General features: G+C 45.8%; 1 protein-coding gene across 2 annotated transcripts in view; it reads right to left on the bottom strand.

Annotated features, from left to right (window-relative positions):
• The window catches only part of sema3gb (sema domain, immunoglobulin domain (Ig), short basic domain, secreted, (semaphorin) 3Gb), a 31,074-nt gene that overhangs the window by 4,708 nt on the left and 12,541 nt on the right, over positions 1-13,825 (bottom strand). For both annotated transcript variants that reach the window (XM_012826012.2, XM_031566202.1), the window contains exons 2-13: positions 13,202-13,329; positions 3,379-3,539; positions 3,101-3,163; positions 2,810-2,929; positions 2,546-2,639; positions 2,289-2,408; positions 1,952-2,097; positions 1,527-1,641; positions 1,359-1,428; positions 788-932; positions 302-524; positions 108-196 (exon numbers count right to left, since the gene is read on the bottom strand). In XM_012826012.2, coding sequence (XP_012681466.1) covers positions 108-196; positions 302-524; positions 788-932; positions 1,359-1,428; positions 1,527-1,641; positions 1,952-2,097; positions 2,289-2,408; positions 2,546-2,639; positions 2,810-2,929; positions 3,101-3,163; positions 3,379-3,539; positions 13,202-13,298 — 1,443 coding nt within the window. In that variant the 5' untranslated portion in view covers positions 13,299-13,329. The remainder of the gene's footprint in view (positions 1-107; positions 197-301; positions 525-787; positions 933-1,358; positions 1,429-1,526; positions 1,642-1,951; positions 2,098-2,288; positions 2,409-2,545; positions 2,640-2,809; positions 2,930-3,100; positions 3,164-3,378; positions 3,540-13,201; positions 13,330-13,825) is intronic.

Genomic DNA, 13,825 nt, shown 5'->3' with positions numbered 1-13,825 from the left:
AATAAGTGTAAGTGTACAATTATAGTTTATTAACATAGCATTAACTCAGACTCATAATGTAATCCCCACATAATATCACAGGTATGATGACAGAGAGGAGTGGTTACCCTAAAAACTTCCACCTCCTCCAGAACGAGCTCCTCCGTAGAACTGAGGTCTTTAGGAAGGACTATCACTTTCTGGACAGTTCCAATATCTAAAAGTAATGGGGAGCATATTTTGAGTCAAACTTGTCGGAGTAGATTCTTTAAGTCCTGCAGGTGCTCTAATTCATGTATGGGAAGGGAAACAAAAGGCATACCTGTCCCAAGGAAGAGAACTTCGTACCGCCCGTCGGAGGCATCCACCAGATCCACAGCGATGGTGGTGAAGCGGTAGTCGACGCCAGTGCGCACCACCAGAGGGCGCTTGTGGAGAGGGTAGATGGGGTGGTACATGAGGGGATGCGCACGGACAAAGTTCACCGCCTCATCCGAGAACTCTTTCGTCGTGCGAAGGCCAGGCGTGAAGGTTCCCCCAGGGCACTGAAGGTTAAATGTGGCAGATTACACAACCAAATCCAACCCTACAGCTCATTCGAGGCATTTTTGTGGGAAACTCTTTAAACAAAAGAGGCAGCTGAAAGTTTACACGTCTACACATACTGCTATGTATAGAGCTGCTATATTAAGGACCTGCTGTGTCACAAAGCAGTATTCATTCACTGTGTTTCAACAAATACGCTTGACATAATCTCTAAACAAACAAATGCATTGATGTGGAGCCTATGACGCGGTGGGGTGCGTACCGTTCCCGGGCGAGGGTAAGGGATCTTGCCCGTGTAGGGCGTCCACTGGTAGTTGTGCCCGTGCTTGTGGGAGAAGGGTCCGTTAAAGACGTTGCGGATGTCAGCCATGGAGTAGACACACACTGCCGAGCCTTTGAACACAGAGCTGAGGGAGAGATGAGAGATGACAGAATGAGCCACGCAAACACACGCCAGCAGCTCTCAAACAAGGGTGCTGCCAAAGATTACTGGAGGACAGAAAAGGTCTTGGCCTTCTTGCTAAATTATTATGTTATGGGGGCCCCTGCCCAACTGTGGAATGCCTAAATCTGTCCATTCTGACTTGTAAGACAACACTTCATTGGATCCCCGTAGAATTTGACCGACAAAATCATTGCTAAAGTTAACCGCAATATTATTTACTAACAGACAGCTAAATGGTAGATTCTTGTGTGGTTTCCTCAGCGATCCTAAGAGGACGGAAAGGAAATCCAATCTGATTATGTGAACAGTAAACTGTAGGGATGTAACCAATCAGACTCAAACTTGGAGAGGGATTTTGTCGGTGAAGCAAGACGTATACAACACATACCCGGCAGTGGAGAAGACAGCATACACTATGGGGTTTCGCTCATCTTGAGTGGACAGTATGAAGACATCTCCTGAGAAAGACATGGCATGATTGACATATGATTACTGGATGAGAATGCTGACAGAGCTACAAGTAGAAGAGACTGTGAGTTGTAGGAAGTTGCCTTACGTAGTTCATCAAAGTAGGTCTCCACCCCGTCGCTGCCGATCACCGAACACACCAGACGAGCTTTCAAGAAGGTTGTCCACCTGTTCACTAATGATCTTTGACCTCCGTCATCATTCTACAGCAGAGAGGGGAACAAATGAATCCTCAGTCACTAAGTTATCTTATTTCACTTTTTTTTTACGTGTCCTAACATCACACAACAAACAAACTCTTCAACAGCTCATTTAAGTACTATTTTGCAAGTTCTCAAAGGAATTGAGATCCATGGACAATAATGACATTTTAATACTATGTATAGATTTCACCAAAGGAGCTGCCTCAACATTGTCAATCAAAAGAAGTTGATATGCAGTTTCAGAGGTTCTCTGAGGAGTTTTATGGGAAACTACAAGAGGGTGCATGGGTCTGTTGGTTGAAACGCCTACCAGGCAGACGCGTCCAACCCGGGACAGGACACCCGGGCTGCCCCCTCCAGCAGCATCCAGGCTCTTCTCCCGGAAGAAGAAATAGAGCTTGTCGTCATTCCTCTCTGCACTATCCGGAATCTTCTGGATCCGGACAAACACCGGGTCTAGGAAAAGGGAAAAGCAAGACAAAAGGTGAAGCCTGAGATTGTTGACTAAGAAGAAGAGAAAAACCAGTAGGGGTAAAACAAACAAACAAACAAACAAACAAAAGAAGCAAACTTCTTTGTGGAAGTGGGGCAGTCATTAGTGTTTCATCATGCGTTCGTCCTCTGCTCTGGCCACGGGTCAGACTCACCATTGAGCCACCTGGAGTCGTGCTGCTCGGTCCTGACAGCTGGCCTGTCTCCCAGAGTGCGGAAGATGGCAGGGTCCGTGCCCATGAAGTCCACATGGACTCCTGCGTACAGATTCCCATCTAATGACAGCAGGGATTAGGGGAATAACCAGAAAGAGAGACTGAGAGAGAGAAACATGGTGACTGATGACAGACGGTGTGTTGCCAAAAGCTAATTTGCTATCAGCACGACGAACAGAGACAGAGGGAGGCCTTACTGATGAGAGCTGCGGCACTTTCCTGACGTGGGTCGTAGGGACACTTCCCCTTGCCCGAGTCTGAGTAACCAGGGACCAGCCTGAACAGGTACTCCTGCAGGGACATACACACACACACACGGGTGAGAGGATAGGTTGGTGTGGGGGCATACAAAGAGAGGTGTTAATTACATCTTGTTTGATGAGATCCCCATGGGAGTGAGAAACCATGGTGACCCTGCAGGGGGCGACACAAGTCGCTATGGTAACAGGCAGTTGGCATACCTCCGCTCTCCAGCCACGGTTGATGAAGGTGCAAATTGGCCGGTAGCCGCCTGTGCCACAGGTGTACAGGTGTGTGCGGTTCCACGGCTCAATAAGACGGATGAAGTTGGCACACTCACCCTAATGTGTGGACACAGAAAGACAAAATTAGAAGATTAGAAATACTAATTTGCTACTACACACCACAATAAAACACCTAGACAGTGACATTAAAGCCATTCAAAGGTAAAACGATAAAAGGAGAAAAAGCAATAAAACAACAGGCATATTCCATCCTGTCTCCTAGGTTACCTGTCCACCTTTTCCAGTCAGTCTGCATTCTCCTTTCCTCTGAGTTGTGGCAGGCCAGTGGATCTGAGGAAGGACATGCCACTGAGTAAACCTTTTCAGACAAACTGTTGCTATGCTCAACTCAGCTTTAACACAAACATCACTTTCAAAACATCATAGTGTCATGGTAACATGGCAACAATCATTTGCTTAATATGTTTTGAGTCCCATGTGAGCAAGAGACGGACCTGGCATATTCATGTCACATCAAATATCCTTATAAAAAACAGACTTCATACAATGAGCGGCTCCTTGTTGATGTTCTGCATGTCCAGAGCCACCACGTACTCCCGACTGCCCAGGTAGAGGCGCCCCTGGTCATGGTCCATGTGTAGGATGCGGTAGTCACTGGTGTTGAAGGAGAAACTGAAGGGACGGATAGTCTTGGTCTCCAGCAACTCTGAGCAGACACAGACAGACAGACAGGCCGACAGACAGGCAGGCAGACACAGGAGATCATTATAAGCATTATACTCTTCCAACCCAAAACAGTCATTATGGCTCATTGTCGATTTCAGTGTTTTCCGGCTCATTAAGCGTGACTGTGGGTTCATTGTTGAGGTGTATTCATTGTTAGGTAAAACTGCAACCCTTTCTAGCTGAGAAACCCTGGAACGTTTAATTTAACAAGCCTCCCTAAAAAAAAATTGCTTCAGAAAAGAAGGGTGTGGTAAACGGTAAAATGCCATGTAAAGAATATAACTAATATAATAAGACAAAAAAATTACTTCTTCATCAAATTAGTGAATTAAGCAACTGTAGTATGCACAGGGTGCCAACCCACTGAAGAACTGCACAGGGTGATAACAGCATACAGTCTGCAGCTGCAGAGGCTTTCCCCCCCGCCACGCCTCTTTGCTCTCTCCAACAGCAGATGGCACTAAAACCACCTCCCATCCCCTCCTCCTCACCACCAACACCCCTCCCCATACACACACCAACACACACACACACACACACACACACACACACACACACACACACACACACACACACACACACACACACACCAACACACACACACACACACACACACACACACACACACACACACACACACCTCCCTGCACCCCCAGAGAGCGGAGCAGGTGCTGGGATGAAAGATGGGATCAGATGCCTCCCCATCACGCTGGCCCACGCTACACGGATGGGTGTGAAGCTCAATTAAAACACCTCTCCTTTTTGGATAAATGTAATGCTCTATAACACTATCCCTGGCTGTAGAGACAATAGTGCCTTTGTTAAACTGTACTTTTCCCCTTCCAATTCCCAAGTACTGGACTAATGAAGACTGGTGTTACTGGTGTAACAGTGAAATATCTGAATAGGGAAGCGTTTTGAAGTGTTAAAGTAAAGACTTGGGGTCACTGTTTTTTACAGTGTGCATTCACTGAAATGCTACATTCATTTGACTTCATTAATACGACACTGGACCATTTATGCAAGGCATGAGGTCTTTGACATGGACAAAATAACAGACTGGCACACTGAGAGAAAGAGAGAGAGAGAAAGAGAGGGTGAGGGGAGAGGTGTGAGGGAGGGCAGTTGACTTTAGACATAAATCTAAGCTTATGAGGACGTGAGGACATCACTGCCCCCGCATAGTCCTGGTGTAAGAGCGTGTTTGGCGCGCAGAGCTTGGGCGCTATAGCGACTCGGAGCGAATCCATAAATTACTCATGTTAACCTCCCCGCACCCGCAGCCTCCACTTTGATCTCTCAGGCATGAAAGAGCAGCCTTCCAAATGCTAACCTGTCCAGCACCAGGCCCCTGAATTTCATGGAAATAAAAATAGCGTCAACGCTCGTGGCAAAAAGGTCACGGCCATTCACTTGCTGCTGTTCTTGGAACACAGTTTAGACAATACTTCTAGGGTCCTGCTGATTTACCTTCGAAAGCTGAGATGCTAAATACATAATAAAAATCCAGAAAAAAACTAAACGATAAAATAAAGTAAAAGTGGGTCACTGAAAAACACTTTAAAACAATTCTATTGAATCAAAAACTTGAAATGTTTGAATGGAAAAGCATGTTAACATTTAAGTGTGCAACTGCACACAAACCAGTTGAACAAAAACACAAATTTATGTGAGTAAATTGAGAGCTATTATGAGAATATATTGATAGATATGGTGACAATATAATTGTGCACGTCAACTCCTATGACACACTTGCATGTCTCAGCATGACAATGTGTAGACATGTACTCCATCTCTCTCTATTTATAGACCAACAAGTAGGTGAGTATGGGACTGAATGTTAGTGACAAAGGGGATATGCTTGTGTGCATATGTGAGGAGGTCTACAGTCTACTGTGTGCAGCCATGTTTGTATGTCTCTATGTGTGTTTAAGTGAGATAAGCCAGTCATAGATAGTCATGTGTGTGAAAATAGACTATTCATTCTTCATCCATGTGAGTGCATATGTATGTGTATGTCTGTGTGTGTGTGTGTGTGTGTGTGTGTGTGTCTCTGTCTTATCCAGGGGGCTCTAACTAGGTGGCGAAGTGTGGCCCGACTGTCTGTCTCTTGCACAGCTGTGGGGGTGATCCTCCAAACATGCCCAGAATGCCGTGCGTCATGACTCCCAGGGGAGCATGGGATTCCTGGCCACTCGCTGTGCCGCTGGCTGCTGGGCTATTCTCAGTGTCTCTCTTATCCCATTCCAAGTGGCTTTATCCCCGAAAATCCACTGTCTTTGGGCAAGGGAGGGGGTGAGGCTGGGCTTCCTGAGGGAGAGGACGCACCTGCTGAGCAGAAAGGTCAGACCCAAAGCACAGGGCTGGGTGACTACCTGCTGGAGAGAGACCGAGGGGGACTGGGCATTCGTACGTCTAGGGACTGCAGTAAATTCATACTGTTCTTAGATGATGTCAGTTTTCTCTTCACAAAGGATTGAGGGTTCCTATTGACAAGTTGCTCAAACATTTGTTTGAGTTTTTTTGCCTGTTTAAGGTTGCCCCTCTTGTAAGTACTGAGTGTTGTTAAGGAATCAAAGCTGTTCGTATTGCTTGACCAGTTAGCAATCTAGCCAAGCCAATAGGAGTTTGAGTAAGTTTGGTAAAAATGATCCATCCTCAGAGTGTGCATTTAATGAATAACAGATGCTGAGCACAACATTCACAATACATTAACCAAAGCTGTTTATCATAAATACCCTCATATCTCTAGTGACTTCTTAGTCCTCCATTTTCTCACACCAGCTGTTCATGACAAAATGAGCTTTTTTTTTTATTTTTACAAAAACAAGTAAACAAAAAGGCATGAAGTGTTTAAACTTCAGATGAGAAATGAGCACCAGACGTGGACAAAGTACACAACTTCGTAACAAGACTTTGACTAGATTTGACAAGATTACTTCAGGACTAGTCAGTAACATTAACTCGGCATGTTCGCTAGGTAACTATTACTATGCGTCAGCAGTGGATTCACACAGGATCCAGTCCCAATGCGACAACTTGGCAGGCAAATCCAAACAAAAATCCCCAACCTACTAGATGCACAGACAATCTCATTGAAATGGTTTATCTGGAATTAAACAAATGTTTCCGGTAAACAGAGCAAACATTTAAAACAATATAAATCTTCATTTCAGAAATCTCAAAGATGAACTTTAGATATGGCCATGGGGAATCAACTTTCAGGTTTCCCGCCCATTTTCATTGACAACATTTCAAAACTTTTCCATTACTTCAAGTCAATTCAAGTGGAAACTATCCCACTACAGAAATTTGTACTACTAAACATAATCCATGGAAGAGCACAATAGCACAGATAATTCCATTAGACCTACATACATCAAAAAATAAATTTCATGGCTTTTTCGATTTGATTTTCGATTTCGATTCCATTCGATTTGATCCGATCTGATTCAATTTAATTCAACACGGTTGGACTCAGCTAAAGAAAGTAAAGAAAGTACTTCAAAACAGAGAAACCTTGAGCACACCCGAGCTCTGGAGGGGGCCCATGTGAGCCTGGGGCAATGTCTCCAACTCTCCCACTGTCTTCAAATGAACAGAGTTCTGGTGGAGGCTGCATACAATGAATAATTCACAGCAGCTGGAACAGTTGGTGCATCTACACACTCCACACTCTTTATCGGCGCGTGGAATGAAAGATTAGTTGTTTTTAAAAAAAAAGAAGAAAAACCTCATGTAGGCGTTGTACATGATTAAATGAATCAAAAGTGCTTAGGGACTAGAGTGTGTTAGGTATGGCAAAAACAAAGACGGAACATGCAGCACTGTGAATGTTGTTTATGGCGAGGGAGGACGTTTGCTGAGTGTATATTAAACTAATGTTGGAAATTATGACAAAACTAACATCTCGACCTCCTCCATGTTGGCACTTTCTACAGAAAGAGGGAAAAATAGTGAGAAAGACAGGGCAACCAAGGCTGAGAGAGAGGGGGACAGATAGAGAGACAGATAGAGAGGGAGAGAAAGAGGGAGAGAAAGGGTAGAAGTGAGAGTGAAGAGTTTGAGGGAGTGCCATTACCAGGGGTGGAATCTGATTTTGGTTGCCAATTGGCCACAGCGATGGCAACTGAACTGCATGTGCATTTGAGCGCGTGCCACCGTGCGCCCGAGCCAAGTAGCGGCCAGGCCCTATTGCAGTGAGATCGGTTCCTGAAAGAACAAAAGTGGTCACTTTTTCCATTCGCAACAAAAAACGAAATGGTCGAAATTAGTGCAGCTCTCCACAGGGAGAGCAGAGCTGAGTCTTTACTTAATTAGAAACAGAGTGATGGAAACCGGATCTGGAGTTCATACACCAATATGGAGGACTCAAACCTATGCTGTTCAACAGTTTCTCCTCAGATATCATTTGCACCCTGTAAATACGTCATCTTTAGGCAGAATTACTGTATGTATCTCAGATTTTTCTTCTCTCCTGAAGCCTTCAGTGTAGTTTAATCAAGTCCATCATTTACAGGGGTGACTGCTCTAAAGCAATTTGAGTGTTAGAGTGAAGGCACCACTGAATTTCATCATCATCACAGGTTATAGTGGATGTGTCCTCCTTGTCAGTCAAGGCCAAACTGACAGCATCTCCAAGAACAATGCTAATCGTGACTTGAGCCTCCTCAGTGCCAGTTGTTGCTGCTCAATGTATCTTTTCTCCAGATAGATCAACACTTAAGAGTCGCAGAATGACATTTAAACCTAGAGACGCAGGAATTTTAACGATCTCATTCCCCCGAGAGAGAGAGAGAGAGAGAAAGAGAGAGAGGGAGAGAGGGGGCGAGAGCGAGAGCGAGAGAAAAAGCGGTGTGGTGCAGATGAGTTTCAGAAGCTCGGCCAAGTTTGGTAGCTCATTAAGAGCCATTAGTGCCTCCTGTGCTGCGCTTGTCATTCCAGATCGTGCGGTTTTGGGCGAGAGCCCTCCTTTTAGCTGAGTCTCAGCACAACCTCAGCACACAGGGACGCAGAACACACTCAGAGGCCCGGCTGTAAGCAAAGCGGAGGAGAGGGGGAAAGTCAGACCAGCGTGAAAGGAAGGAGGCCCCCTCATGCAGTGTGTGAATTACATTATGTAAGGTAATGAGGCAAAGAACGGGAGCCCACATATCTCTCAATTGATTCCCAGCAGCAACTTGGCTTTCAGCAGATGCACTGTCAGTGTAAATATACTCCTAATGTTTGCAATGCAATCAGGCCCACAATTGCTGAGGCACACTAATAAGTCTCGCGTCATCGTTGTTATTTTTTTTTGGGGGGGGGGGGGGGGGGGGGGTTGAAAAGCGCATATTTCAGCTTTTCAAAACAAACTGTTTGGACTGTGGAGGCTCGCCAACAACTCTAAAAAACCTCTTCAGAGAGGACAAGCACACAGGCACACATCCCGCGTGGCTCTCTGGCCCTCTCTCACGGTTAATCCTCTTTAGAGCCACACAAGGGGTTTCAGAGTGGCCTCTAACCGGGGATCCCACTGGACTCCGGGGCCCGTATCATTGGTTCTCATTATGAATCGGCTAAATGAGCAAAGGGCCCCATGATGTGGGCTCCTAAAACCACTCCAGACATTTTCATATTCTCAGCGCTCCGGGCCGGAGGAGTGGCTGGTGGCCAACTCATGGAGAGACGCCAGGTCTACGGGCCGGACAGTACCGCCCGAGAAGCCCATACAGAAAGGACCTTTTTTACAAGGCTCGGACGGCTGAAGTATGTCATTTAAGAGGAATCTGACAAAGTTTCTCCAGGGATAGAAATGGGGGTATGACTTGAAATTCACTTCCCAAAACTTGTAGCCCTTAAGTCCATAGGCTTTTCTCTTTTCCCTTGTTAAAGCTTCCAACAATGGAAACAAACCGTCGTTTCTACTAACCATTTGCAGATTTGTGAGGGACCGGTTGAAGGCATATCAGCAAAGCCTGGGATTTAAGTTGATGTGGTGTCTCATGCAGTTTATCTGATTTAAAACAGTTCCTATCAGCATATGTGTCTAAGTCTGTCTATGTGCATGTGTATGTGTGTGTGTGTGTGTGTGTACACTGCACATGTAGTCACTAAGAACGCCATACCAAGGAAACTGCGTAATGAATAATACACAGATTGCGCTACCGCCTGCTTTATAAAGTGCCGAAGGCAGAACATTCAATCACATATCTGGCAAAATACGGACTACATTGGACTATTACTCAACTGCTGTTTGTCATGGTGTTAATTTTATTTGACAGTTTTTGTTGATTTCGGGTACTTTCAGTTATGAAATGCGTAAAATATCTAATATTATAACATTCTGAGATGAGAAGTTGAACTTTATCTGACCATGGCTGAGTGTTTGCTTGAATGTCTTCATATGATGTATTAAGATTGGCTTTATGTTTTTAAATGTTTTTGGGAAAGTCACGGCCAGTACTTGACCACTCTCTGAGTGCTGAAGTCAGTTCTCAGGTTTTGGAGTCTGCCCTTTGTCGGACTGTAAAAGCAGGCAACATCTGCAAATGGAAAAATCGCTTCCCATAAGGTTATTTTAAAAACGTTTTGGCGATTAGTCCATTCGATGTCTCCGTCCCTTTCCCACATTTGCACTGGAGAGGAGAGAGGAGGAGCGGGAAGGAGAGGCATTGTCGTTTTTGGAGCGAGGTTCCATGGGAAACAAGCCCAGACCCAGTGAGAGCAAACAGCCTGATCCCGTCCACTTTCCTGTCACTTGTCACAGTGAAGAGCTCCCAACACACACACACACACACACACACACACACACACACACACACACACACACACACACACACACACACACACACACACACACACACACACACACACACACACACACACACACACAAACACACACACACACACACAAGCACAGGCACACAGATAACCTCACACACTGACCACTCAACCATCATCACAGCAGAGAAAAATACACAAGCCTATTGTTGTGGTGGTTGAATCAAAGTAGAGAGGCAGTCGGATAGTTAGATCAGGGATAAAATCAGACACTTTCAATCCCAGCAAGGGATTCATAGTATTTTCTTCTAACTGTACTAAGCAACAAGTCAATTAAACCGTGTATGCTGTGTCTCCACAGTGTCATTTGGATATAATGATACAGAAGAGATAACACCAATACTAATACACTGTACGCTGTAACAATGGTCATATTGGAGATAAATATACTGTTGGCGTATAGATGGATGAATGTGTGTGTGTGTGTATGTATGTGTCTGTGTGTATGTGTGTCTGTGTCTATTTTGGGGGGGTGGGGGGGGTGGTTGTCAGTGGAGACAGACACAAAAAGAAGTTTAAACAGACCATCAAACATCCATTGAGTGTTAGTACGCGGTATTCCGTGGTTTAGGGAGTATATTTCAAATACTGGAACCTGACCAAGGACGTCAAGGTCAGAGCACTTGCTCCAGCCTTGGAAGAGAAATGAGGAGGCGCTGGCCCCTCAGCCCCTTTAAGCCGTACGGTTATGGGGTGCATAACACATGTGCCTCCCCGGCATAACCTTCGTGTCTCCGCTGCATATTGGGGCAGGTTGTTGGAAGCGGGCCCGCACATTCTTCAGGGGCTTCCCTGTGCCTGGGTCTGAGGTAAACACAGCAACTGTGTGTGTGTCTGTGCGTGTGTGTGTGTTATGGGGTGGGGGGTGGATGGGTCTTGGTCTATTTATACCTCTGGCTCACGCTGTTGGCCTATCCCGTTTCCCAGAAGACAAATCTGTTTCCCTGTCACCTACGCACACAATAACCCCAGGCAGCCCACACCTTCTGTCCCCACAGGCCAATTCTCCTGGGGTGACCCCCCAAAACCTGTCCACCTGTCTGTCGCTTACGCTTCCACTCATACTTCACCATCACAAATATCTACCTATCAATCAATCAATCAATCAATCAATCAATCTGTCTGAACCCCCAAAAACCTGCTGTCCACCTTTACTCTGTCCAACTATCAATCAACCAATCAATCAATCAATCAGTCTGTCTATGTCAGACTGTCTATCTGTTTGTCTAACCATGTTTGTTCGCTTTGCTCTAAGTTACCCTGACTGCTCAGCCTTACTTCTGTCTGTGGCTCTTACTCTGCCACGGCTCCACACAGATCCCGCTTCTCTTTGTCTCCTTCATTTTCTCTCTGCCACACCCTGATTCTCTCCTATTCTCTTGTCTTCTCTGTTGTTTAATGCTTTTTTCTCTTTGTTTTCTCCTTCTCCCTCTCCTCATCTGTCGCTTCTCCAATCCCTCCATTAACTGTCTGATATTGTTTTCCATATAATGCCAGCCCAGCTTGCCAGCAGCTCAATGCACTGACCTCCCCTTCCATGTTTCCCCTCCCCTCCCCCTTCCCTGCGCAGTGGCACCCTGGCACAGTGCCATCTGGTCCTTTACTCCCGTACCCCGAGGGAGGGGTGTTGGGGTGTGGTGGCAATGGAGGAGGAGGAGGAGGAGGAGGAGGAGGAGGGGTGTGGTGGTGTCCCCTTTGTCACACATACGGTCGATCACAGATCACAGGGGCCTCGGAGGCTTGCGGTGAGGAGCGGAGTGACACCAGGAGTTGGGGGGGGATGGGGTGGTGTGGGGGGCACGTTTTATGAAGGCTCTGGGAATTGCACTCTCTACCAGAGCTGAGAGCATATTCATGTTCATCCAGCAATAACATGCACCCACCTCGCATGTACCCATATTTTTGGGAGTAAACACAAGGTCGTATATGACCTAATATAACTTATGCTCACAGCATAGTGAAGCAGGCAGCACACAGGATAGGAATAGGACAGGAATGCGTGCACTTGTTGCACTTGTCGCCCCCCCCCCCCCCCCCCCCCATTGTAATCTGGTTTTTCTGGTTTATTTTAAGTATGCTGTGACACGTTGCTGTGCAGGAGGACAGGGAGTCACCTCTCAAGGGTATAAATGAGGTGATGAGCCGCAATGGCGGCAGCATGCAGTGGCGAGAGGAGAGCAATGCCGCGGAGAAGGAGGAAGAGGCGGAGGAGAAAAAGAGATGAGCCATAATGGTGGCAGCGTGTGGGAGCATGAGAAAATTCTGGGCTGCTGGGCTGAGGGCTGCATGCAAAGTTAGAGGGTTGAGCTCCTCAGCAGCATGATCTTTTTTCGGGGGCTTGATGGGGTTTTTCAGGGGGCTTGATGAATGATGCACCGCATGTGGGAAATCACTTGTAATCAGAGAGCTTGCTTCATTGGAAAGTCTGCAAGCATTTGGACACTCTCCGTTCTCCCAATACAACGTCTCATTGTTAAATATGTACGTGTACCTGTGTTATTCCTGTGCATGTTTTGATAGGTGCTAATGTTATGTAAAATGATAACTACTGAATGCTAAATACAACAGATATGATTACAATTTGTATGAAATTAGCACAAGTAAATAGTAGTAAGCTTTCAAAGAGAGGCATTTTCAATGGTGTGACCTAGGTTAACAACAGTCTGGGCTTTGTTTGAAGGGCTCGCTTTAATGTTTCATGCGAAGTTGAGAGTGGGCTTTCTTGAACCTGAATGTGAGAGTATGGTGAACGAATAAAAGAGCGGGCCAACAAAGGATATGTGTTTTTCATGAACATGCAGAAAATAAAGTAAGCCTCACCTTTGAAAGACAAATGCACTCTCGGGGTAGAGCGGGGGTTGCCATGACAACTGTAGACACACAAACTCAAGAGGAGGAGGGCCTGTGTCGTCTCCATAGCGATGACAGCCAAGTTAACCTCCTGAGACCTACAAAAGAGGTTAAGAGAAGTTGAGAACAAAGTACAGCTTTAACAGTAGCTGCTGAATTCCCCATTTACTCCACGGCGGCGGCGACTCCCCACTCCAAGCCTCTTACCGCCTGCAAATGAGCCTGATGTTTTTTCAATACAGGATCTACAGGTCAGTGCACAAGTGAGGAAAACAGCATTGCCAAAAATGTTTAAAATGCATTCAGCCAGCCCTAGGAGATTACTCTCCTTCTGCACTGTAAAAATCACCCACGCAGAAGAGCTGACCCAAATGAAGACTGATTCACAGGTAGCATATAGGAAGGAAAATGGATGTTTTTTTACCCTCTAACACACTAGAAATGTATCAAACTAATGCAATCAAACTCAAATTCTGCCACATGTCGATCAAATAATTTAATCTTGAGTGAAAAGGGGGAGCAGGCATATTGAATTGAGAAAATGACAATTTCACACATCACGCTCTACCTGTCTGTGGACATCAACCATCACAT

This window comes from Clupea harengus, chromosome 4 (assembly GCF_900700415.2).
Source record: "Clupea harengus chromosome 4, Ch_v2.0.2, whole genome shotgun sequence".
NCBI classification, from domain to species: Eukaryota; Metazoa; Chordata; class Actinopteri; order Clupeiformes; family Clupeidae; genus Clupea; species Clupea harengus.
Note: the sequence above shows the minus strand (reverse complement) of the source record. Positions and strands in the feature narration are given on the sequence as shown.